At 40.9% G+C, this 25,541-nt stretch overlaps 1 protein-coding gene and 1 long non-coding RNA gene across 6 annotated transcripts in view; one reads left to right on the forward strand and one right to left on the reverse strand.

The window, feature by feature from the left end:
• MME (membrane metalloendopeptidase) overlaps window positions 1-25,541 on the forward strand; it is a 142,662-nt gene that overhangs the window by 108,663 nt on the left and 8,458 nt on the right. For all 5 annotated transcript variants that reach the window (XM_056807695.1, XM_056807694.1, XM_007502344.2 and 2 more), the window contains 4 exons: window positions 1,976-2,034; window positions 18,541-18,660; window positions 21,416-21,549; window positions 21,687-21,752. In XM_056807695.1, the coding sequence (XP_056663673.1) occupies window positions 1,976-2,034; window positions 18,541-18,660; window positions 21,416-21,549; window positions 21,687-21,752 (379 nt within the window). The remainder of the gene's footprint in view (window positions 1-1,975; window positions 2,035-18,540; window positions 18,661-21,415; window positions 21,550-21,686; window positions 21,753-25,541) is intronic.
• LOC130455860 (uncharacterized) overlaps window positions 2,731-25,541 on the reverse strand; it is a 28,333-nt gene continuing 5,522 nt past the window's right edge. Inside the window, exon 2 of the long non-coding RNA XR_008914059.1 lies at window positions 2,731-3,137. This is a non-coding gene — a long non-coding RNA (uncharacterized LOC130455860). The remainder of the gene's footprint in view (window positions 3,138-25,541) is intronic.

The raw sequence follows: 25,541 nt of genomic DNA on the forward strand, positions 1-25,541 counted from the left end.
TTGGCTATATTGAATCATTTCCTTCTACTCCACCATTTTGGATGGTCCTTCTTTAGAAAGCCATCTTAAAACTGACAGGGCCATGTGACCTCCTGACAGTGGTTAGAGAATAGTCTACTTGGGTTCAAATCCCACTTCCAACACTGCATACAAGAGAAAAAAATGAACCTCACAATGATAAAACACTGTGGCATGTGTTTTCCAAAGGAGATCCTAAAGAAAACTCTTAACATCATACTTTAATAATTTCTTTGCTCTTCTATAGAATAATCTCTAATAGCAAGAGTGACAGTATTTTTATAGAATGGAAACCAGCTGTTATGTAACCGTTCCTGAGTATTCTGTAGAAACAACTGTGGGCCATGGTCAAGGAACCAAGTAGAGGTCAAAGAATGTTTATTTTATGATAAAGGTTTCAGTAGCAATATGTACACTGTATTCTTATATGCATTTATTGAGATGGGCCGTTAAGCTACCTCAAATGACTAATAAGGGCTTAACAAGGAATCTTGACAGAAGCCAGTTTATCAGCATATCTAAAGAGGTCATTTCCCCTTCTCATATTCATCAAAAACCCAATGGGTAGCTTGGGGTGGGGTGGTCTAGGAGTGGCTACTTTTTGCAGGCTTCCATTTTGGTAGCCTGTAGCTGTCATCCTTCTACTCTCAGAGAAATACAATACTTTTTACCTGGCATTTTCCCTTTCATAAAAACAGCCCACAGTTCACTTCTAACATACTGTGTCTTTATACTAGACTTGGGAATAGATAATGAAAGATATTTCCATCCATCTAGAGGAGAGACAGATTCGATTTCTTCATCTCTAGGTCTACACTTTCTAATGTGTGACCATGAGTGAATGGTGTTGCAAGCATTGCAAAAGAAGGTCTTTTCATTATTTGGGTTTTTTTTTGATGAACAAAGGAAGGTTCCGTTGTGGGACAGGAGTTGGGAATAGTACACCTGGAAACTCTTGAGGTATTGAAACAGAAGGACTCTCTAAAACGTGTTTTCTTTTGTTAATGAAAGAAAAGGCAATGTGTTGATTGGTCCTTTAGATGATGAGCATAAGACACCTGGAAATAGCATCTTGGGCACTTGAGTAGTGTATCATCTACCAAAGATTCTCCAATGGTTACCCAACATCATGGAAAATGGCAGCACCAAACCACCAAGGACAAGATGTAAATCTGTTGCCACTTTTGATGAGAATACATTGTTATAAGGCATGGGAAATAGTACCATATCAGAAGCCCTCATGAAAGGTGAATTTTTTCAAGAAATCAAAATGAGAAAACTCATTTGCAAACTTTATTTCTTCTTGCTGATCATTTTTCATGAGCTGAAAGTGAAGCCAAAGCTTGGTAGCATTTGATTCATTGGATTGAGATAAGTTGGCCGAGGGCATCGAGAGCCAATTCAGAATCAGGAAAACCTAAATTCTGGTTGTACCTCTCAAGACCCCATGGCATATGGCACTTAATCTCTTGTTGCCCCCCACAGTATTCTAAACTGATGTAGAATTGATGCTTCCCTCATTACGGTAGTTTCCTTTCCAGAAATTGTCTATGGGAATGAAATCATGGTAGGGAGGTGGGATGGGGAGGAGATACACAGAGTGTCCCAGAAGTCTAAGAGTCACTTTAAACTCTAATTGCATGTGTATGGAAATATGTATTGAATGAAAGCACTGGTACCACCTATCTCAGACTATTTCTCGCTTTGGAAGGGAGGTAGGGAGGGAGGGTGACAATATGGATCTTGAAATGTCAGAAAAAAATTGTTAAAAATTGTCTCTATATGTCATCAAAAAAAAAAGAAAGAAAAGAAAAAAGCTTTAATTTTGTGTGTCTTTTTTGGATGTGTATATACATATGGAAGTATGTGTGTCAAGATGTCTGTCTGAATTGGAGTCAGAACCCCTAGGAAAGATAATACAGGAGCATTCGTAACAAATTCTTCTGTTTTTACACAGGTGGATAAGTGGGGCAGCTGTGGTCAACGCTTTTTATTCTTCAGGACGAAACCAGATCGGTAAGTTTCCTTACTTGACTTAAAAGATGGTAGCTTAGCAGTCGGTGCCTTCCATTCATGCCATTCCTGTGCTATTCACAAAGAGTTCAGAACAGAAACACCAATTATATTTCTTGAACATGAATGCTACTCAGTGTTTTCTCTCCCTCCAAATGGCTTACCTTTGTATCTTGGAGAGGTCTGGACTTGAGATTAAACCAGTAGTGGGAACTCTCAAAATGGCAGCTATCTCCACTGAAGCACATAGGCCAATCTCCTCAAACTTTGGACAGTCTTTGGACATTACCTGGGACAGGGCTACCTCTCCAGATCTCAGAGTTTGGGGGATGAAATAAAGCATTAAGAGATTAAACTCCTTGCCCATACTCAAAAAGCCAGTATATGTCAAGGGAGGACTTAAGTCCAGGTCTTCCTGACCTCAAGGTGAGCCCTCTAAGCACTCGGTTGTGGTGCTTATTAGTGACAAAACTAATGTTCATAGGATTGTAGGGTCATCAATTTAGAATCAGAAGAGACTGTTAGAGGCCATTGGACTAGACCTCCACTCCTTAATTTTCCAGAGAACATTTAGACACAGGAAGTGATGGTTTGACTTGAGTTAGTTAGGTTCCAAAGATAGGACTTGAACACACCTTCAAATCAAAACCCAACACCACACATTCTCCTCTTCTAGGCTGTAATAAATATACATTAATGTAAATTTTTTCTTTCATTTTATTTTTTCAAGTTACATGTAGAAACAATTTTTAACATTAATTTTCTAAACTCCCTTAAATGGTAAGGAATTTGATGTAGGTTATACATGGGATGTCAAATGCAAATCATTTTAAATAGCTCTTATCCTTATAGATAGTAGTTGAGATTGTTGGCCTTAATTGAGTTCCCCTTCATCAGGACGTCATCTTAACTGTCTCCATCAAGTTATGGTGACATTTAGGACCATCTCAGTGTCAGCTTAGAAGAGTCTAAAAACTTCTTTGAAGGGGTTTCAAGTCCCAGAAGCCAAGCTAACTGGCATCACAGCACATTGGTCCCTCTGGAAAGAGCCAGGAGTTTACTCTGGTGTGGTTGAACCAATTTCCCATCATCATTGTTCCAGAAAACTGTCAAGATATTAGGAGAATTACAAAGCCATTTAAACTGTCACACATGACAAATACTACCTATTTGATGAATGAAGGAACTAATGGGTGTATGTCACCAAGAAGTATGGATTTCCTTCCTGAGGAGGTCTGAGGATATGGATGTACTCTGCCAAAACAATCAATTACTGAAAAATCTTCCAATCATCCAAGTCTGAATACTTTACTTCCCTGATCAGGAACTTCTAGGGCTCCCTATTACCAAAATGGAAACTCCTAAGCTTGACAGTTAAAGTCCTTCAAGACCAACCTAGAACTTAGAATCATTTCACAATTCCCCTTTATATACTCCATCTTAGTCTGTTCACTGTTTCCCAAATTCACTCGCTCCCCTTGCTTTGCCCAGGATGTTCTACAGGTCTGAATTGCACATGTTCCATCTTCACTTCTACTCCTTAGAGTTACATGTTCCCCTCAAGGCTTCATTCATCTCACCCAAGAAGTCTTTTCTCATGCCCCTAGTTGTTAATGTTCTGCCCCTTCTCAAAAAAATCATGTTGTACGTGGACAGCTTTGGGGGCTCAATGGTACCCGAAATTCTAAGAGAATTCAAGAAATCCCTGGCAGAACTTTGTGGGGGTACATTTAAAGTTGTGCTATGGGAGGGTATGGACAAGGTTGGTATAGAATGGAGTGGCAGGGCTTGGTTATTATCTGAGACAATGGAGAAAGAATCCACAGCCATGAGATCATGGATCCACTTGGGGTATTAGACTATACTTACCTGTTTGCATGTCTCATGTGAGTTCCTTGCAGGGAGGGACTATTAAAACAATGTCTGTATACAATACACACTTATGTGCTTCTTGAATTGGATTGATTCACTTGGACACTCCCTCCTTCTTTTCCTACCCAATGAACTAGTCTGGCTCCTTGTTGGAGAAAGACAATTAAGTGAAGTGGATAGGGGGATAGGCCTGGAGTCAGAAAGACCCGCATTCAAATCTAGTCCCAGTCACTTAGAAACTGTGACATTGGGTTATTTGCCTCAATTTCCTCAAATGTAAAATGGGGAAAATAATAGCACCTCCTTCCCAGGGTAGTTGTGAGGATCAAATGAGATATTTGTAAAGTGTTTAACATAGTTCCACATGCTATAGAAGTATTTGATAAGTGCGTGATTCCTTCATTCCCATTAGGTTTGGTCTTACCAAGATTACTCTAAATGAGAATGGGGCAAATTTCTCCATGCAAATCAGTTCTGTACACCTGGGACTATTCCATTCCTGGGACCAAACCAGAGGTCTAGAATTGTTGTGAGGAAAGGCTTATTAAAAGGCCATTCTTGGGGGCAGCTAGGTGGCTAAGTGGATGGAGATCCAGGCCTAGAGACAGGAGGTCCTGGGTTCAAATCTCCAGCTGTGTGACCCTGGGCAAGTCACTTAACCCCCATTTCCTCGCCCTTACCACTCTTCTGCCTTGGAACCAATACCCAGTATTGATTTTAAGATGTAAGGTAAGGGGTTAAAAAAATAAAAGATCATTCTTGAGATCTCAAAAAAAGTCAAATTTTATTTTTATTGAATCTCATTACTCTTTCTAACTTTTTTCAATAATTAAGAGAAACTCCATGATCAATGATGGCTTCTTCTTGAATAACTAAATATTATCATTACTTATATCTAAAAACAGGTGACCTATAATTAGGACATAAGATTTGTGCACCTGAGCTTAAGGAAAGGAATCTATATTTCTTTTAATTTAAACCCTTATCTTCCATATCAGAATCAATATTGCTTATTGAGGAACCTATATTCTTGGCTGAAAGGTTTCATTGTAAACCTGACTCTTGCAATTGCATTTTTAGGTTTCAGAGTCTTCAATTTAATTGTGGTTGGACTTGAATATATAAATTGGTGGTTTAATTTGGTGATCCCCAATGATTTAATTTCTAACTCCCAAAATGAATTACTAAATTAAATATAATTTATGGTAGTATTATTTACAATAGAGGTTAGCTATTAATGAAGTGAGAAAAGGGTAGACAGGGAGAGAGAGAGCTCTGGCTTCCTCAGAGCCAGGTAGAAATACTAAAGCCCTAATCAGGGAAGAAAGTCTCAAGATGATGGACCTTTGTCAGAGGTTTACAACTATGAGAAAGGCAGTTACTAAGTCAGCCTTTCACTCACCAAAGGTGACTGTCTAAAAGGAAAAGCAGTCAGAGGTCTCCTGCAGGAGCTCCTCCAGGGGTCAGGTTTCACAGCCAAGTCCGAGTGTCTGTCTTCCAGTCTCTCTTCCAAGTGAGAGTTCTTCCATCTAACTTGAATTGAATCGAATATATCTTCTTCTGGCCTCTGGTCCTCTTTTTAAAGACCTTTTTCTCTTGGGTCACCTCCCCTAAATTTCATATCTGCCGATCACAGCAGATGCTCCTCTCCAGGACTGCCCACTCATTTACAGGTGGGTCACAGACCTCCCACTCAATGCATGAAATGAGCGTTCACACTTTTTGAGGTTAGTTATAAATTTTGTGGTTAGTTAACACCTTTTTTGGTTAGTTCGCCTTTTGTAGTTTGCCTTTTTGCAGTTAAAATGGGTAGATCTACTTTAAATATTGAGTCAACACATTTGTAGATTAAAATGGGTGGGTCTATTTCAAATACTGAGTTACTACCTTTTGGGGATTAAAATCTAAAAAGAGATTGTGGATTACAATTCAATCTTCCAATAAAGGAAGAGCTAAGTACCTTCATTGTTATAACCAGGAGAGAGCCAAATCCAATCTACCCAATCAAGGAAGAGCTAAGTATCTTCATTGTTACAATCTGGGGAGAGCTAAATCCAATCTTCACAAGAGGCTGCTCAGTGGACCTATATTGTTCTTTTTTATTATTTTTTTTTACAATATTCCTTGAAGACTTAGATCAATATATAAGGCCCTGATCAAAGTTGTCTCTGGTAGGAGTCCAGTAGAAAGGTCCATTCTTGACATCCAGTGTCTATCTCAATGGAATTCCTTTCTCATCCCGGGTTTATGCTTGGCCTAAAATGGAGGTAGGTGGTGGGGAAAAGGAATTCCTCTCCCATATATACTTCTTTGGTGTGTGCCTCACTACCAAAGTATGCCCAGTTTCTGCCCTCTGATGTTGTATGTTTTTGTGGGAAAGTGCACCCCAGATTTATAGGGAAGGGAAAATTTTATAGCAATGACTACAAGGTACCTTTGTGCTGAGCTAATTGTTTATACTGGCTGATTATCAAAGGGAAGCTCCCAGGTGGGGACTTATGAACTCTGTGGTTGTAGGAATGGGGACAAGGATACCTTTAAACCTCGGGGTACTGGCCTCCCTCGAGAGGGATAGCCCAGAAGGGGATTGTGGTTCCCTAAATCTGGTGATGTTGTTTCTCACCATAGAGTATGAGCTCTTTAGGAACTATTTCATTGTTGGGTTTTTGTTGTTTTTTCTTCTTCAGCAATTAGGACAGTGTTTGGTCTCTGTATGCCCTTTCTCAATGTTTATTAAACAACTATTATGTGTCAGGCATTGCAAAGAGAGGCAAAATGTTCCCTGCTCTCAATCTCACAATCTAATGGAGGAGAAAACATGCAGAGAAACATGGACAACACAAGTGATATATAGACGATAAATGGGAAATACAGATCAGTTGAAATACATCAGAATCAAGGCAGATTAGGGAAAGCTGCCTGCAGAAAATGGGATCTTAATTGGGATATCCAGGAGTCCAGGGAGGGAGAACATCCCAGACATGGACAGGCACAGAAAATATGGGAACTGAGACATAGAATAGCTTGTTCATGGAACCATCAAGAGATCACAAATGCTTTTGGAGTGAATGAATGAATCTGGGTTCCAATCCTACCTCTGACACTGTCGAGCTATATATGATCCTCACAGTGTCTTTAATCTCTTTAAGCATCATTTTCCTCATCTGAAAAATGGGAATAGTAACCTTTCAGCTACTTATTTGCCTTTCAGGAAAAACATTTGGGTCGTATTCATGACCAGTGACTCATTGAGCCTAGAAAGGCATTGTTTGTTTGTTTTTAATTTTTAAAACGCTTGGAAGTTGCTCCATAGTTGTGAGGATTACCTGATCCCATGCATATAAAATGCCTCATGGACAACCTCTCTAAATGTGAATTGTATGACCTTGTAGGAAAGGGAGAAATGGGCACAGAAAGGATCATAATTGAGAAGCAATTGAAAAAGGGCTTTGAACAGCCTCCCAGGGAAGAGCAAAAGCAGCTGAAAGCCACTCTGCAGAGATGCATCCAGACCCTCCCTTACCCTCGTCGAGTCTGACTTCCCCAGTGGAAATGCAGAAGGATAAAGATAGAACTGTGGGTTCTTTTCAGTCGCCTGACTAACTGCTTAGAAGAGCAGTTCACAGAGAAGAATGTCACGCCAGGGGAAGGTCTCTGACATTTTTCTTTCTATATCTTTTGGAAGCTTCATTTAAATCTTAAGCAGAGATTGTCTTGACTAAAAATAACAGAAGAGAGCTGAAATTTCAGTCACTTTCCTTGACAGCAGCCTTGGGGTGGCAACAGTTCAGCCTAGAGGAATGTTAAGTCCAAGGAAGAGGTAGATTCAGGAAGACGTCAGGGAATGTATCTCTCAGCGGATGATGGAGAAACTCAGTGAAGTCAACCTCATGGTTAAACTGGATATTTTTTAAAAATTGTCAGGAGTTTAGGCATCTGGTGCGTTCTGCCTTAAGCTGCTGGTCTGTCTCTCTACAATATTTATTGAGCATCCTCTGAATGCCAGGCATTGTGCTAGGTCCTGGGGGTACCGTCCCAGGGCTCTAAGAGCTGACATCCTTTCTCAGGAAACAGACATACCTGTGGATGAGCATGTCGTCCCCCCTGGCAAGACTGGAAGCTCCTTGAGGGCCAGAACTATCTTCATCTTTGCTTTTGTGCCCCTGGCTCCCCCCACAGTGCCCGGCACCATTCTATATGGATACCTAATAAATGCCTGTTGATGGACCCGTTCCTTTAAGCATATACAAAGTAGCCACAATGTAAATCTAGAAGAATTTGGAGGGAGCGGCGCTATTTGCCAGCATGGTGAGGAAAAGCTTGGAGGTGGTGTTTGAGCTCAGTTATCGAGGAAGCTTCCAAGAGGCAGAGGGCAAGGGCAAATGGATTCTAGACTTCGGGAACAGCTAATGGAAAGAGAGACAGACAGACAGAGAAGGAAAGAGGGACAGAGAGAGGGGGGAGGGAGACAGAGAGACAAACAGAGAGACAGAGAAAGAGAGAGATTTATTCATATATATCTATATGTAGATATATATCAACAAAGCTTCTCATGAACAAGAAACATCATATTGGGGGACAACTCTTTATATTGAAAATATTTGCTTTGATCGCCCCACGCCCTTGGCATCATATTTCCATAAGTTAATTCACTTTGTGAAAGGACTCTGTGATGTCAGTTTTGGATGGGAATGGCCATATTTCTTTTTAAACCCTTACCTTAGGTCTTGGAATCAATACTTTGTATTGGTTCCAAGGCAGAAGAGAAATGAGGAATAGGTAACAGGGGTCAAGTGACTTGCCCAGGGTACAAATTTGAACCCAGGATCTCCCAACTCCAGGCCTGGATTTCAAGCCATTAAGCCACCTAGCTGCCCTCCATATTTTGTTTTTATGATGGTGGCCCCATGAATAAAGTAAGCTTGGATTCAAAGAAAAGATAAAAGCACGTGCTTCTCTCCCTGCTTTTCAGAGGTGGAGGTTTATGGATATAGAACATGGTGTATGCTGCCCAATTCTTTGATGTGTTTATTGGTTTGGCTGAACTGCTTTATTTCACTTTCTTTATTCTGCATGTTAGAACATGGCTCTCTAGGGAGGGGAAGATGGAAGGATAGATTTGGAAATTCAAGTGAAATAAAAAAAATATCAATAATCTTTTCTTTTTCAAGTTGCACACTGGCTAATCAGGCAATAAGCTTGGAAGCCTGTACCTGATCCATGGCAGATATTCAGAAAGGAAATGGTCAATAGAATGAGAAGTGGGAGGGACCTTGGAGTCTGTTTAGCCTAACCCCTTCTTTTTTTGCAGATAAAGAGAACTAGGTTTCAGAGAGAAAAGGTGACTTATCCAAGGCCACACAGGTAGTAAGTGGCAAAGCTGGGACTCGAACCCATAACTTCTGATATCACATTCAGCCCCATGCTTTCTGCTGCCCCAAGCTGCCTCCCCAGAATGATTTTCATGGTGACCGAGTTTAATACAGATTATTCTAAACAATTTTTCCTTATCTAAAATAATCCAAATTCTCCTGAAAGATATTTTTGTAAGTGTGCCTCCATAAAATGATGTTGAGATTTCAACCCAGATTGTCTGACTCCAAACCCATCAGGCTTTCCATTGTACCAGATTACCTCAAATTGGCAGAGATTTCAGTTACTTATTTTCCTTTCAGCAAAAATAGTTGGGTCCCAGGCATGACCTGTGACTCACCAACCTAGAAAGGTGGCATTGGTTTGCTTGTTTGAACTTTTCAAAGTTCAAACATTTGGGAGTTGCTGTATAGACACAATCTCTCATGCCTCACTTTAATTAAGGGAGTCTTGCAAATACCTATTTATGAACCAGAAAAATAACTCATCTGTTTGTTTGCTTTGTTTTTTTAGCCCTTCTCTTCCATCTTAGAATCAATACTTCAGGCTCCCCATCCGCAAAGTGAGGTTTCACTCATTCAGTTCCTTTTCATTCTAAATGCTCGATCATCAGAGACTTGGAAACTAAAAGTTTATGTAGGGGTTCATCTTGACCAATGACCTCATTTTGCAGATGAGAAAACAGACTCAAAAGAGGTTCAGAGGTTTGCTTAGGTGGGGTATCTGGGTGGAATCATAGATAGAGCACCAGATCAGAAGTCAGAAAGATCTGTGTTCAAATCTGTCCTCAGACACTTCCTAGCTTTGTGACTTTGGATGAGTCAATTAACTCCATTTACCTAGCTCTTGTCCTTGTCTTAGAGTTGTTATTCAGATAGAAGGTAAGGGTTTGAGGGGGAGGGAGAGAGGGAGAGAGAAAGACAGAGAGAACAGAGACAGAGGAGGAGAGGGGAAGAGAGACAGAGAGAACACAGAGAGAGGAGAGAGAAGAGAAAGAGTCAGAGAGAGATGGAGACAGAAAAGAGAGGGAGGAGAGGGAGAGACAGACAGAGAGAGAGAGATAAGGACAGAGAGAACAGAAACAGGAGGAGAGGGGGAAGAGAGACAGAGAGAGAGGAGAGAGAAGAGAAAGAGACAGAGAGAGATGGAGACAGAGAAAAGAGATGGGGAGAGGGAGAGAGAGAGAGAGAGAGAGAGAGAGAGAGAGAGAGAGAGAGAGAGAGAGAGAAGGAGAGAGAACAGAGACAGAGTTGAAGAGGGGGAAGAGAGACAGAGACAGAGGAGAGAGAAGAGAGACAGAAAGAGACAGACAGGAGAGAGAGAGAGAGAGAGAGAGAGAGAGAGAGAGAGAGAGAGAGAGAGAGAGAGAGAGAGAGAGAGAAGGACAAAGAGAACAGAAACAGAGGAGAGTAAGACAGAGAGAGACAGAGACAGAGAAGAGAGGGAGAGGAAGAGAGACAGGGAGAGAGAGGGAGGGAGGAAGAGAAGCCTGAAAATAACCCAGCATTCTTTCTGGGATGCCACATTGCTTTGCCAGAAGCAACTCCCAGCTAAGGGATGACTTCTGGAGATCCTCCGATAAGAGAGTCCAGTTCATAGCAGTTAGAACTAAAGGGCCCTTGTAAAATGTTTAGCAAAAATAAGGTGGCTTCCAGAGATCTGGTGCCAACAAGAGTGGTGCAAGCATCGTAATTTGTGACACTGAGCTTCATCACTAGGATTTAATATAAACTATAAAATCTTATCTTGTGCCTGAACCGGGGCCTATCAGGCTGTAATTAAAGCAGCAGGGACTTTGTGGTTAATGATCAACCTTAATAGAATATTTCATAAGACAGTTTATGTAATGGGTGGATTTTAACTGGAGTGCAGAGAGTGGGAGACAGAGCTTGCTTTCAGTTCATAAATGGGCTACACGTTATTTCATATGCTTCATCTTTAAAAAGAGCCCCTTGGGGAGGATAACTTAGCATGCCTGAACCTTCACCCTGGCATCAGCTGGCATTCTGTGCCTGCTTGGCATTGTTAAGCACTTCAGGCACCTTCTGGGTGTATGTTTGTCTCCTTTTAGGTGTTTCTCTTGATATATGCAGGTTGACATCTCTATAGATATACGTATACATCCACACAAAAGATCTTTTTGGAGAGGGAGGTACCTGCAGCTGGGGAATGGGGACAACCATGTGCAATCATGGAAGACCTTATGGAAAAGATGTTGCTCGAGCTGAGAGTTGAAGGAAACCAGGGTTTTAGAGAAGCAAAAGTACGGGTTAGAGCACATTCCGTGCATAGAGACACATCCAGCAGAGCAGTATGGAAGATGGAGCACGGTATATGAGGAACTGTGGCTCTGCCTTCAGAGTATAAAAAAGAAAATGTAGGTCAAGACTCTAGTGGTAAGTTGGGACCAGGTTGTGAAGAACGTTGAATGCCAGCAAGAGTAGCATGTATGGAATTCTAGAAGCTCTAGAGTGCCACTTATTGGCTAGAGAACTGGTATGGCTCAATCTCTGCTTTAGGAAAATTACCTTGTCACCTGTGGGGTGGAATAATTCAAGTAAGGAGAAACATGAGACAGCAAGACCAATTTGGACACTGTTAGAGTAGTCAAGATGAGAGGTCCAGAGTAGTTATCTCACACGATGAGCCTCAGTTTACTCATCTGTAGAATGAGGGAACTGAGATCTGTGGGACCACTTTTAGCCATAAATTTGAATAGGTTTGAGATCTCCCAAACCTTACTTTGGATGGCAAATTATCAACCTTCTCTACTCTAGTTATCAACAGGATGACTGACCGAGGGAGCTAGAAAGAAGGCAACTGGCAGTAAGTAGCCAGGAGCAGGGTGGAGGAAGAGAAGAGAAGTCATTTTTTAAAATTTATAGATTTTCGGAGATAAGGACTTTTATTGATTTTTTTTTAAACCCTGACCTTCTTTTGGAATCAATTCTGTATATTGGCTCCAAGGCAGAAGAGTAGTAAGGGCTAGGCAATGGGGATTAAGTGACTTGTCCAGGGTCACACAGCTGGGAAGTGTCTGAGGCCAGATTTGAACCCAGGACCTCCCATCTCTAGGCCTGGCTCTCAATCCACTGAGTTACCCAGGTGCCCCCTCATTAATTTTTTTAAAACCCATAGTCTTGTCACCTTTTTCATAGATCTTAAAGAAATAAAAACAAGATTTGGAAAACACTATATTAGTTGGTTTCTGAGGTGTTTTCTAATGCCAAAATTTGGCAATTCTAAAATAATCATTTCAAAAATAGAAGGAATCTTAGAGGTCACCTAGTCTAATATCATTGTACAAACAAATGAGATGATACAGACAGTGAATGTGAAATCCAGGACTCCAGCCCATGATCCTTTTTTACTACCCCATGACTAAACTGGATAATATTTCTTTAAAACCCTTACTGCCTATCTTAGAATAAATATCGTGTATTGATTTGAAGGCAGAAGAGTAGTGAGGAATAGGCAATGGGAGTTAAGTGACTTGCCCAGAGTCACACAGCTAGGAAGTATCTGTGGCCAGACTTGAACCCAGGACTTCTGTCCCTAGACCTGGCTCTCAATCCACAGAGCCATGTAGCTGCCCTCTAAACCAGGTGACCTCTAAGGTTCATCCTAACAGTATGGTTCTCTGATTCCTATAGTTTTATAGTTTTAAAAAAAAAGAGAGAACAGATCTAACCTAATTTCAGCATTTATTAGATTTCTGTTCCACACAATACCTTGCATGTATCATTTACTTCATATTTGCTGGACTGTTTTCTCTCCTCATACTACCGAACTCCTGATCTTTGGCTTCATACCCTAACGCTGATCCTGACAAAATAGCTACTAACTTGGGATCAATATACTCCTTTACTTACAGAAAACAATTCAAATAAGCATCCTCATGGTTTTTATCAGCAGGAACCTTTGTTGAATGTGATATGGAGCTGTCCAGTCCACTTCTCTGAGACGCCCTTTAATGGGGGCTAATTAAATACTACATATTATCTATATAATATTTATAATGATATTATACATCATTAAATATTTACCTTACGTACACACACAGTTTCTATTTGAATGAGCTCTATAGCAAGGCCAATGTGGGAAATCTACCTAATGAGAAACTGATCCAGATAACCAGAGCCTTCTGGGTAATCTCATGAACAGTAAGTTAAACAACCAGGTCCAAGGGTTTTGCCTTTGGATTCTCGCCATGTCATCGTTTTATCTAGCCTCGTTTCCAACACTTGGCTCTTTGTGTCTTTCAATAATCATTTGGATTTTTAAAAATTCTCCATCCAGTCTCAGGAGTTGTCAGTGTTGTCCATCCTTTCTGGGTAGGAATCAAGAGCACCCAAATGCTCACCGGTTTCCCTATAACCACACAGCAAATCTTAGGGGCCATTTCCCACCCCAAATCCAGCCCCAAACGGCATAAGGAGAAGGCAAGGCTTGTGTGTTGGTTTGCCTGTTTACTAGGATAATAATCCCCGTCACTCACACTTATATAAGAGCCATGATAATAACTCACATTTATTTATAACCTTGAGGTTTAGAAAGTGCTTTTCCACTTGGAAATGTTATGGTTCCTGAACAGCATATGTAAATATCCAAGGGGGAATTTGAAATGCTTGTTTTTGTTATTTCTGATTATAGGAGATAACCAAGCACAGCTATTTTTATTACCAGCAAAATGTATTGCCTCCTGTGTTAAAATGTTGGGGTCATCGGAACAAACTCTGAGAAAATAATGTTCTAATAATAACAAAAACAACCAAATGCAATAGACTACTTATGTATCCCAGTAGTCTTGTTCAATCAACCATCAGTCAACAAACTTTTTTTTAACTCTCATCTTCCATCTTAGAATCAATACCAATTATTGTTACCAAGGCAGGAGAGCAGTCAGGGCTAGACAATAGCGGTTAAGTGATTTGCCCAGAGCACCCAGCTAGGAAGTGTCTGAGATCAGATTTGAACCCAGGACCTTCTGTCTCTATCCATGAGTCATCTAGCTACTCCTCAACAAGTATTTGTTAAGCTTCTGCTGCATGCCATGAATGGTGTTGGCCCCTGAAGATTCAGGTATAAAGCATGAAACAATCTGTTTTCAAGCTTACATTCTCACACTGTTCTCCTTGGAAAGGATCAAAAAATTGGCCTCCAAAGACAGGAGAGCCCCAAACAGAATATGATTATGGTGCCTCTTAAGAGATTAGTATAAATTAGCAGGAGTCGAAAGAATTAGGGCCAGCAATAGCATGTTAAAAAATGACCCTTAATCAAAAACTCAAAACTCAATCTTCTTTAAAAAACAAAGAATTCCCTTCAAAGTTAGAGTAGATTTAGCAAGGCCCTCTACTCAAATCTTGCTTCCCATAGTGCATAGAGACAACTCTGAGCTTTGGAAGCCAATAGTAGGCTCAGGAGCTTCCATATTGGAAAAGGCTACAAGGATGGGTCTGATCACGGACAGGGCTTGACTCAGCTTTGGAAGTGTGGAAGAGGCATGAAGAGAGAAAGGTTTTGAAGGACAAGACAAGATGCAAGAGACTAAGCTGGGGACATGTTTTGTCAATCAAGACAAGATTCTAAAATGGAATGTGCCCAGGAGGAGTGGCAGTTGAGCTGATGTGGGGAAGGGGACTGAGAGTGTGACTCTCTCTGGCAGTTGAGGGTGGCTAAAGAAGCTGATTGTGCTGGCTTGTTTGTGGGGGCTTTCTGATCAAGGGGAGATCCCTGCACTCTCTGAGACTTTGACTGAACAAGAGTTAGGGTTTTTCTGGCCACTGAGAGAGGAGAAGGAGTGTCACTCTCTCTCTGGCAGTTGAGGCTGGCTAAAGACCATGATTGTACTGGCTTGTTTTGGGGGGCTTTCTGATCAAGGGGAGACCCCTGCACTCTCTGAGATTTTGACTGACCAAGAGTTGGGGTTTTTCTGGCCACAGAGAGAGGAGAAGAAGGAGAAACTTAGCTTTTGATTTGGTTGTCTCTATCTAAGAGTTTAAGTTGGCCAGGAGAAACTGAGAGACCTTGATGGTGTTATAAAAGAAGAAAGAAGATCTTAGCTGTTGTCCTCCATTTATCTAACTGTTCCTCATCTCACCTTTGTTACTGGACTATTTCCATAACCCTCTCAAATTCCCTTTATATATTAGGGAAACCCTCATCCCACTTCCCTCAGTTTCCCATCTTGTTATCCCAATAAATCCCTACTTGAAAAAAGGAAAAGAAAAGAAGATCTTTATAGTTCACTTAGAGGGGAGGGAAGAAGCCAAAGGCTTCAAGAAGAATTTGGAGGTGAAGGGGGGCAAGGAGTAGAGGGTTGGAAAAGGGAGGGAGGGAGGGAGAAAGGAGGTTAGGAAGTAGATTGATCCATCAGCCATCAGTAGGGATCAATAGGCAAATCCCAGAGTAAACCCCAGAGCAGTCCTCTGTGTACCAGCATCCCTGTGTGCCAGTATCCCTGTGTGACATCATTCCCCTGTACTAGCAGTGTTTCTCATCTATCCCCATAGTAACTAGGAGATCCTCAGGATGGGTCCTCTCTAGCAGCTCTTCCTAGTAATAGTAGAGCAGTCAGTCCAAGAAGTAACAGTTTTTTCTCAGTTTACTTTTCTCTATTTCAACAAGTAATAATTTCCCTCAGTTTATATTCTATTTCAAGAAGTAATAGTTTCCTCAGTTTACCACTTCTTTTTCAGAAGCCAATAGTAGGCTGATGAGCTTCCATATTGGAAAAGGCTACAAGGATGGGCATGATCATGAACAGGGCATTTATGCATGGACCAGCTTAGAGTAGGCTAGGGAGACTCATTGCCAACCTGGCCACATCTGGAATCACAACAGGTCTTGAAGATTGTTTTGTGTTAGTAGAGAAGGCTGTATCTGCATCTGTGGAGGGAATATCCATATGGATGAAATTGTGGATTCTTGAAATATTCTAAATTTATTAAGGCTTGTAACAATACCTAACAGTGACAGAACCAAGATCACATCATTGGTATGGCTTGAGAGGGAAAAAGAACTCAAGAAAACATGTAATAAAAATAATATAATGGATTCAATGGATGAACAGATGGATGAAGATCATTTATTAAGTCAAACACAGCATTGGGGGTATAAAAACCAAAAACAAAAACAATCTTTACTGTTGAGGAGCTCACATTCTTATAGGGGGAGATGCTACCTTGAAGGGACAGCAACCAGGGAGGGGGACTTTGGACTAGAAAGTTACTGGGATGGTGAGTGGAACCATATTGGAAAAGAATGACACACTCTTTTCAGTAATGTTGGTTGGATTGACTTAAAGGTTAAAGACTCCAGGAGTGGAAAGTGAGAGGAGGAGAAGGAGCAAGGAAGAACAATGGCTGGGTAGTGCTGGAGTCAGGAAGAGTCCTCTTTCTGAGTTCAAATTCAAGCCTCAGATATTTACTAGTTGCATGATCCTAGGCAAGTCACTTAACCTTATTTGCCTCAGTTTCCTCATCTGTAAAATAAGCTGGAGGAGAAAAATGGCAAACCATTGCAGTAACTCTGCCAAGAAAACCTCACAGGGGGCCAACAGGGTCGAAACAGCCAAACAACAAAAACCTTAGGCAGATCTCTTCAGCTAGAGGGTACTGGGGTTGCAGTCAGTAATAATCAAATCAAATCAAAGACATTATCAGGCACTTTCCTTGGACAAATCATTTTAGCCTCTCTGAACTCAGTCTTCCCATTTGTGAAATGGGAATAATAATGGCATCTCTCTCACAAGGTAATTCTGAGAACCAGTGAATCCCGAGCTCAATCAGTATCCCGTCATGATATCATTGATCTGGGAGCATAAGCAGGTTTAGTGGCCTGTAGAGTGACCTGCTGTCATTCATCTCCAGGTCTCAGTTTTACCATCTCTAAAAATAACAGCCACAGGACTTACATGTCCGACCCAAAGGGCTGAGGATCTCTATCTAAATGGAAGCTCTGTTTAGTGCTCGACTATCAACAGGCCATTATTGTATCTATGATTACTATTTGATGAGCAAGTTCAACTTTTATTACTTCAGATTCCACAATAAGTCTGACCTTTGCATGCATATCAGTTCTGTATCTCAGTGATTATTTCAGGTTACAGTCTGATTTTGGTCTCATTTCTTCAACACCACTTTGTGAAGTCATATAACTAACTGCAGGAGTTTTTAACCTGTGATCCATGAACTTAGTTTTTAAAAAATATTTTGGTAACTTTCAGCAGAATTGTTTCCTCATGCATTTATTTTATGCCTTTCAAATTATTCTAGAAGGGGCCCATGAGCTTCACCAGACTGCCAAAGGGGTCCATGAATCAAAAAAAATTAAGGAGCCCTGCTCTGGTGATTTTTCTGTCCTGAACTCTGATAGCGCCTGACTCTCCTTGCTTGTTAAAATTCAACCTATTCAAGTTTGGCTTTCAGATACTTCCTAGCTGTGTGACCCTGGGCAAGTCACTTAACTGCAATTGCCTAGCCCTTACCTCTCTTCTATCTTTGAATTAATATTTAGTATTGATTCTAACACAGAAGGTAAGGGTTGAAAAAAAAAATCAGGATGTACAGCAGTATACCTGGTCACCAAGGGGTGCCACCAGGGAGAAAAGCTGCTCCCAAGGGACATGAAGAACTAAGGTCATAAAGAGTGGCCCAGTGCAGGGCCCCAATTGGCTCTTCTGGCCAGGACGAAGACGGAATTCAAAGCTGAGCATTCTTTCATTCCAGGTCCCAGATATGGCAAACTTGGATTGTTCACATCCGAAAGCCTCTGGGGCAAGGATAACATTCAAATATGTTTTACTGAAAAGTTGCTGATAGACTGTAACAGTAATATTGGGGAACAAGTAGCTTTGACTGTTTTCTCCTCACATTTCTCAAAAAAGGGCAGTGCAGGAAATAGTAATTGTGACTTGTTAGTCACTTAGGGCACTGAATGGCCCTCAAAAGGATGGTAGGTCAGCTCCATGGAATCTTGGATGGTTGAGCTGAAAGGGACCTCAGAAGCCATTTAGACCATTCTCCTTATTTTAGAGACAAAGGAATTGATGATCAGAGAGGGCAAGAGATTTGTCCAAGGTCACAAAGGCAGTAAATAACAACTAGAATTTGAACCCAAGTCCTCTGACTCTGGGACAGCACTTTGCCCACTGATTTTTTGAAGAGAAGACCATATTAGCTTTTAGAAAAATAGCTTAGCAAGCAAAGAGACTCATGGAGAGATACAGCATCTTTCAACTCCTGCCTTCTTTCATTATAGTTTTCCCAGCTGGAATCCTACAGCCTCCCTTCTTCAGTGCACAACAGCCCAGCTCCTTGAACTATGGTGGGATTGGCATGGTGATAGGACATGAAATCACACATGGCTTTGATGACAATGGTAAGACCATCATTGGTTTGTTTTCTTTTTCCTAAAACTAAATATATTCAATAAACAGTTACATCATAAAGGTGTGTAACCCTTCTCTCCATTCACCCAGGTATCTCACTAGTTTAGGTCCTCTTTGCCTCTCCCTCCAGACTATTGTGATAACCTTCAAATTCTACCTTCCATACAAATTGAAGTTCCTAAAGTATAAATCTGATCTAGTCACCCTCATGCTCAATATACTCCAATGGCTCCCTACTGCCTCTTGGATAAAATACAAATTTCTCTGCTAAGTATTTAGAGCCCTTCCCAGTCTGACTCAAGCCTGTAGTATCTCACCTCTTCACAGACTTTCTGCATTAAGCACAGACTGTAGGCTCCATCTAACACCAAATAGCCATTGTTTCAGAATGGTGTGCACTCTCAGATTCAGCCAATATTTTGGCTTTTCTGTATTTAGAATAGAAGAACTCTCAGTTTAACTCATTCAACTCCATCATTTTAAGAAAACAAAAGTGACTTTGGGATATCCTCTAAGCCCATGTTGGCAAACCTATGGCATGTGTGCCAGAGGAGGCTGCTCCCCTCCTTCCTCTCCAGGCATACCTGAGGACATTCCTCTCATCACTTGCTCCTCTGGCCAGCAGCCCAAAGGGAGCACTTCTTCCCTTCCCTGTCTAGAGTAAGGAGGGGGGACTCGCATGTGGCATGAGGGTTGCAGTTTGGGCACTCGATCTCTAAAAGGTTTGCCATCACTGCTCTAAGCAATGGGAAATCTGGCACTGGAGCTCAGGTGAGGTGTCAAAAGTGGATATATATGTTTGGGATAGAGAGATGCTAACTGAAGCAATGGGATAAAACCAGATTACCAAGGGAAAGAACCCAGCTAGACAGCAGAGGAATATCCCAATATTCATCTATGAAGGGAGCAAGAAGAAAAGAGGAAGATAGGAGACAAGGAGTCATTTTTAACAAGTATTATTGAAGGTCTCCCATGTGCTACGCATTGTTCTAGGGACTTTTGAGGATGATGCTAGAGCAGCAGCATTAAAGAATTTACAAGTTAATGAGGAAATAAAGAATTCTCTACTTAAGACTAGTAAGCAACAAGACAAGACAGAAAGGAGAGTCAGATGTAGTAAGAGTTATAAGAATGAAGAAGAAAAAAAGAATAGCTTGGGCATATTTCATGTAGGAGGCAATCCTGAGATGGATAAAAATCTTGGTGTCCATGAAGTCCAGGCATTAGGCTCTTTGGTTCCCTTAAACTTTTTAGCTTATAATGGAGCATGATCAGAAATGTGGATCTTTCAAAGTATTGGGGTTTCAAGCCAAGAGGTCCTGATGTACTTTTTAAAAAATCTGCCAATTAAACCGAGTCCTAATTATTTCTCTCAGTGAAGATTTCAGTTCAGGTCAATGAGCATATAGTAAGGCCCTACTATGTGTCAATGACTATAGGAGGTGCTAAGGAAATAAAGGCAAAAGTAAAAAAGCATACCTGCTCTTTGGGAGTTTACATTCCATTGGAAGAAAACAACCTAAGCACAGATAAAAATAATTCTCCAAGCCAAAGAATGGTAAATCACTGGGGGGGGGTGGGGGGGGAAGGGGCTGGGAAAGTCATGAATAGATAATTGTACCTGAACTAGACTTTGAAGGAAGGCTCAGGTATGGACAGCTAGGTAGCAAAGTGAATGGAGCACCAGGCTTCGAGTCAGGCAGACTCATCTTCCTTGAGTTCAAATCTGGCCTCACACTTACTAGCTGTATGATCCTGGGCAATTCACTGTTAGCCTCAATTTCCTCATTTATTAAATGAGTTGAAGAAGGAAATGCCAAACCACTCCAATATCTTTGCCAAGAAAGCCTCAAAATAGGCTTATGAAGTGTCAGAAATGACTGAACAACAACCAGGGATTGGATGAAACAGAGAAGAGAAGAAAGTCTCCCATAGTGAGGGACCACTTGGGCAAATATGAATAGATTGATCATGAAATGTCACATACAGAAAACAATGAGACAGATTGATTTGACTAGATTAGAGAGTTTATGAAGGGGCAGATTGTGATATCGAAGAGGAAAGATGGCCTGGAGCCCAAATGAGAAGGATTTCTAATGCCAACCAGAGAAATTGGTACTCAATCCTAGAATAAACAGGAGGATAATATAGCTTCTTAAGGAAGAGAATGAAATAGTTAGACCTATACTATAATTATCATTTAACAGCCCATTGGGAGCTGGATTTGACAGGGGAGCAACTAGAAGAAGCCTTAGCTAGGAGCTTATATTCAGACGTCAGGAATTCAAGATGAGAAATAAATAAGTCAAAACAGACCCATCACTGAAAAAGATAACATAAAACTTTTGTTGTCGTTCAAGTGTTTTTCAGTTGCATCCAATACTTTGTGAACACATTTGGGACTTTCTTGGCAAAGATACCAAAATAGTTAGACATTTCCATCTCTGGCTCATTTTACAAATGAGGAAACTGAGGCAAACAGGGTTAAGTGACTTGTCTAGGATCACATAGCTAGAAAGTACCTGAGACCAGATTTGAACTCAGGAAATTGAGTCATCCTGACTTTAGCCTGGCATTCTATCCACTATACTAAACATTTTGTTGATTTCATGTAGAGAAAAAATTATAGCCTCATCCATTATTTTTTTTTATTTTCTCGATCATCTTTTCATATTTTGAAATGAAAAGCTAACTGCTCTGCCTCTCTCTCTCTCTCTCTCTCTCTCTCTCTCTCTCTCTCTCCAGGTAGAAACTTCAATAAGGATGGGGATCTTGTTGATTGGTGGACTCAAGAATCAGCCAACAATTTCAAAGAACAGTCTCAATGTATGGTATACCAATATGGAAACTTTTCGTGGGACTTAGCAGGTGGACAACATGTACGTCAGCAGCACTTTCATTCTAAGTTCTATTCACTTGTTAAAGCTTTGGATATTTCTTTTTTACTTTTCTTCACCATGAAACTGAATACATTTCAAGGTATGTGTATATGTGTGTGTGTTTGTTTTTTTAACAGCTCAATGGAATCAACACTCTGGGTGAAAACATTGCTGACAATGGAGGCATTGGGCAAGCATACAGGGTAAGCAGTATTCATTTTCTTCCTGTGTTAGTAATTTGGAATGAAATTCAGGGAACAGAGGAGCTGACTAAAAAAAATCCTTTTCATTTTCAAGAACTTAACTTCACGTGAAAATTCATATTTCTATGACTAATTTTCTTCAAAATCAAACTTGTAAGGATGCATTTTGATGTAATGATTTCTAATCAGCCATTTAAAAAAGGAATTTACTTTGGGTTTCATTCTTGAAAATTCCCTATGTATTTAAGGTCATCAGTAAGCATTTCAAGGATATTTGATTTGTAAATATACTTACCAAGACTAGATCTGCTAAATATATTAGGCCATGTCTACTTTACATACTTATTTTGATAAATGAGTGATTTGGAGAGAGGGGAGAGAGACAGAGAAAAAGAGGGAGACAGAGACAGAGACAGACACAAAGAGAGTTGATGATAATGGTGATGCCACATACCCCTTGGTCATTTAATTGATCTCCATTATTTTCTACCCAATAAACCATCCCAGGAATATTGTTATCTACCCTTTCTTAGAAAATATCCCAAGAAGGAGACTCCACAGTCCTTGATGATACATCTAGTGGTCCTACTAGACTTACATGCCAGGAAATTCTTTCTAATAGCCCAGGATCAAATCTTCAATCCCTTTCCCTAATGGTATTGAACTTGAGCGAGGCCAGTACTCCAATGGTGTATGTTCTCCAGGAATACAAATTGTAATCTACTGTAATGGTTATTATTGATCTTTATATGGATGGCCAGTTGATCTTCATTAATTACTGCTGTTAGGGAACTTTTGGTGATAGATGATTGATGATCTTGCTGGATACAATTTAATCCAACAAATGTATTAAAACTGTGAGAAGGAGCAGGGACAGGAAAAGGAGCTCTCTTAACTTAACATGTATTTCTACATTATAACCCAGACCCTCTCTGTCCCGCAAGGGACTTTCTTCTTATTCAGTGGAGTGAATCTACACTCATCTATTCTTCCTATCTACCTAAAGATGAAATCTTTCTAAACCTACTCTAAGAGAGGATCTTTTAATTATGTAATCCTCCTTAATTCCAGCTATCTTCAACAAATTAATCAGAATGGCCATTAGGCTTGGTAGCCTGTCAATTTCTCTTAGCAGGGGTCCCTGAAAGTGACACAGCTTCAGCCAGATGGAACAGCGCCACCCGCTGACCATTTTTCTCTCCATGAGAGAAAAGGGCTCCCACCAACAAATCTCTCTCCTGATCAAAAGATGAATTTCTGCTTCTTCAGAGTCAGTTCTCTCAAAATCCTTACAGAGTGATCAGAGGACACTCCCCAAACACCTACTCTCCAAGAGCAAGCTTTAGAAAGCGATCAGTTATCCCAACTGTCTTTTCCTTGGAATTTCTGGGAATTCCTCTTTAAGGGACCCACTGAGATTTCTTCTCTGCTTAAAGGGATAGATTTAAAAGTGGCCAATCTTTTCTCTAGGCTGGAAACCTTGCTTCTAACTAGAGCCTACTCTTTAAGCAAATTAACTAATTAACTCACTATAATTTACACTATCCATGGCTTCTCATGCCCTGCACTTTTGTCACCATTCTCCTACAAGTCAGTCAGTCTACAAGCTTTTGTTAAGCTCTTGCTTTGGGTCAGGTCTACATGAAGCAGCCTGGGGTAGTGGCCTGGGAGCCGCTTTGGAAGGCCATAATTCAAAGCTCGCTTCTGAAGCACACTGGCTGGCTGACTTTGGAGAGCTCATGGTCTATGCTCTAGTCAGCTGAGTCTTTAGTGTAGAGAAGATCAGGACATGAATTAGTGAAGGGAATTTCTTTATCAGACTAGACCTGCTAAATCAATACCTATGGCAAGGAAATAGCAGCTCCTATCCCTCTCCCTACATGCCAGGAACTATGTTAGACACTGGGAATGAGAGGGAAGAAAAGCGAAAGGGTCTCTTCCCACAGGAAGCATATGGGGAGAGGGGCAGCTAGGTGGCTCAGTAGATTGAGAGATGGGAGTCCTGAGTTCAGATGTAGCCTCAGATACTTCCTAGCTATGCGACCTTGGGCAAGTCACTTAACCCACATTGTCTAGGCCTTACTGCTCTTCTGCTTTGCACAGTATTGATCCTAAGACAAGGTAAGGGTTTTTTTTTTTTTAAAGAATACAAGTATGGGAGGAAACATCATGTATGCCTGCAGATATACTGGAGTGATTTGCCACTTTGCCATTTCCTTTTCCAGCTCATTTGACAGATGAGGAAACTGAGGCAAACAGGGTGAAGTGATTTGCCAAGGGTCATACAGCTAGTAAGTGTCTGAGGCTGGATTTAAACTCAGGAAGATGAGTCTTCTTGATCCTAAGCCCAGCGATCTATCACCTGTGCCCTCAGCTGGCACATAGTAGGAGCTTAATAAATGCTTTTTGACTGGTCGACTTATTGTCATAAATATACAAGGTCCATATAAATCTGCCACAGGCAGTTCCATCCAATGTTCCAGCTCTCCTCTAATTTCCATCATCATCATCATCACAGCACTAAAAATAGCAATAACAACAATAGCACTTGAAGGCTTGCAAGAAGGCACTTTACAAATAGATAATGTTCTCGTGTCGTTGGAGGCTAAATGCTATTATTACCCCCATTTGACAGATGAGGATCTGAGCTAGACAGAAGTTCAATGATTTGGCCAGAGTTACACTAGTAAATGTCTAAGGTCATATCTGAATGCATCTTCCCAGCTCCAGCCCCATCCACTCTATTCCATGGCGCACACAAGCTCTCAAGTGCTTCCCGCAGCCCATCTCTTTTTCCTGTTCAGCTATTTCTCAGATGGCCTCGGTTCCAGCTCCCCTTCTCCCATGCAATTTGAACTTTGTCCTGAAGGTCATCCCCCTGAGTCTCTCTTGTCCTGTGGGCAAGTTCCTCAACTTCTCAGAGGACTCAGTTTTTTCATCTGTAAAATGAGGCAGCAAGACAAGATTTCTTCTATGCTCCGACTAACTCGGGATCTATAGTCTCATGAATTCCAAATTATATTTGGAAAATGTCATATTCGATAACTTGAAATCTTTGAACATCCATAGAGGAATGTTGGTGAGAAGGGATATGTATGAAAATTACAAGTATCTGCCAGGCATGGTGCCACCTAAAAGGAGACTGAGGCTGGCAGGCTGCTTGACGTCAGGGGTTCTGGGGCTGTAGTGAGCCGCGCCATACTTGTCATTTTCAATTTGGTGCCCTTGGTCAGAGGGCTAGTTTAGACAAAGGACAAGAGAGAGACTCGGGGATGACCTTCATGTCAAAGGACAACTTGTGTGGGAGGAGGGGAGCTGTAACTGATGCCATCTGAGAAATGGGTAAACAGAAAAAAGATATCAGCTATACCGCTTGTACATATAATACACATTTCCCTGTTCATCATATTGTGAAACAAGACACATATTGCTTCCCCTAGAGAAAAATCCATATACTTCTTTTTTTAAACCCTTACCTCCATCTTAGAATCAGTACTATGTATTGGTTCCAAGGAAGGAAAGAGGTAAGGGCTAGGCAATGGGGATTAAGGGACTTGGCCAAGGTCATAAACTAGGAAGTGTCTGAGGTCAAATTTGAACCCAGGACCTCTCATCTCTAAAGCTGGCTCTTAATTCACTGAACCACCCAGCTGCCCCTATAAATTCATATATTTTTTAGCCTTAATGTTTTAATCCCTCACTAAGACTTTGGGGATATCCTGCATTTTAATTTTTTTTTTGTAAACTCTAAAACAATTTATAAACATGAGCTGTTATTATTACTGTTGT

This window comes from Monodelphis domestica, chromosome 8 (genome assembly GCF_027887165.1).
Source record: "Monodelphis domestica isolate mMonDom1 chromosome 8, mMonDom1.pri, whole genome shotgun sequence".
Classification (NCBI taxonomy): Eukaryota; Metazoa; Chordata; class Mammalia; order Didelphimorphia; family Didelphidae; genus Monodelphis; species Monodelphis domestica.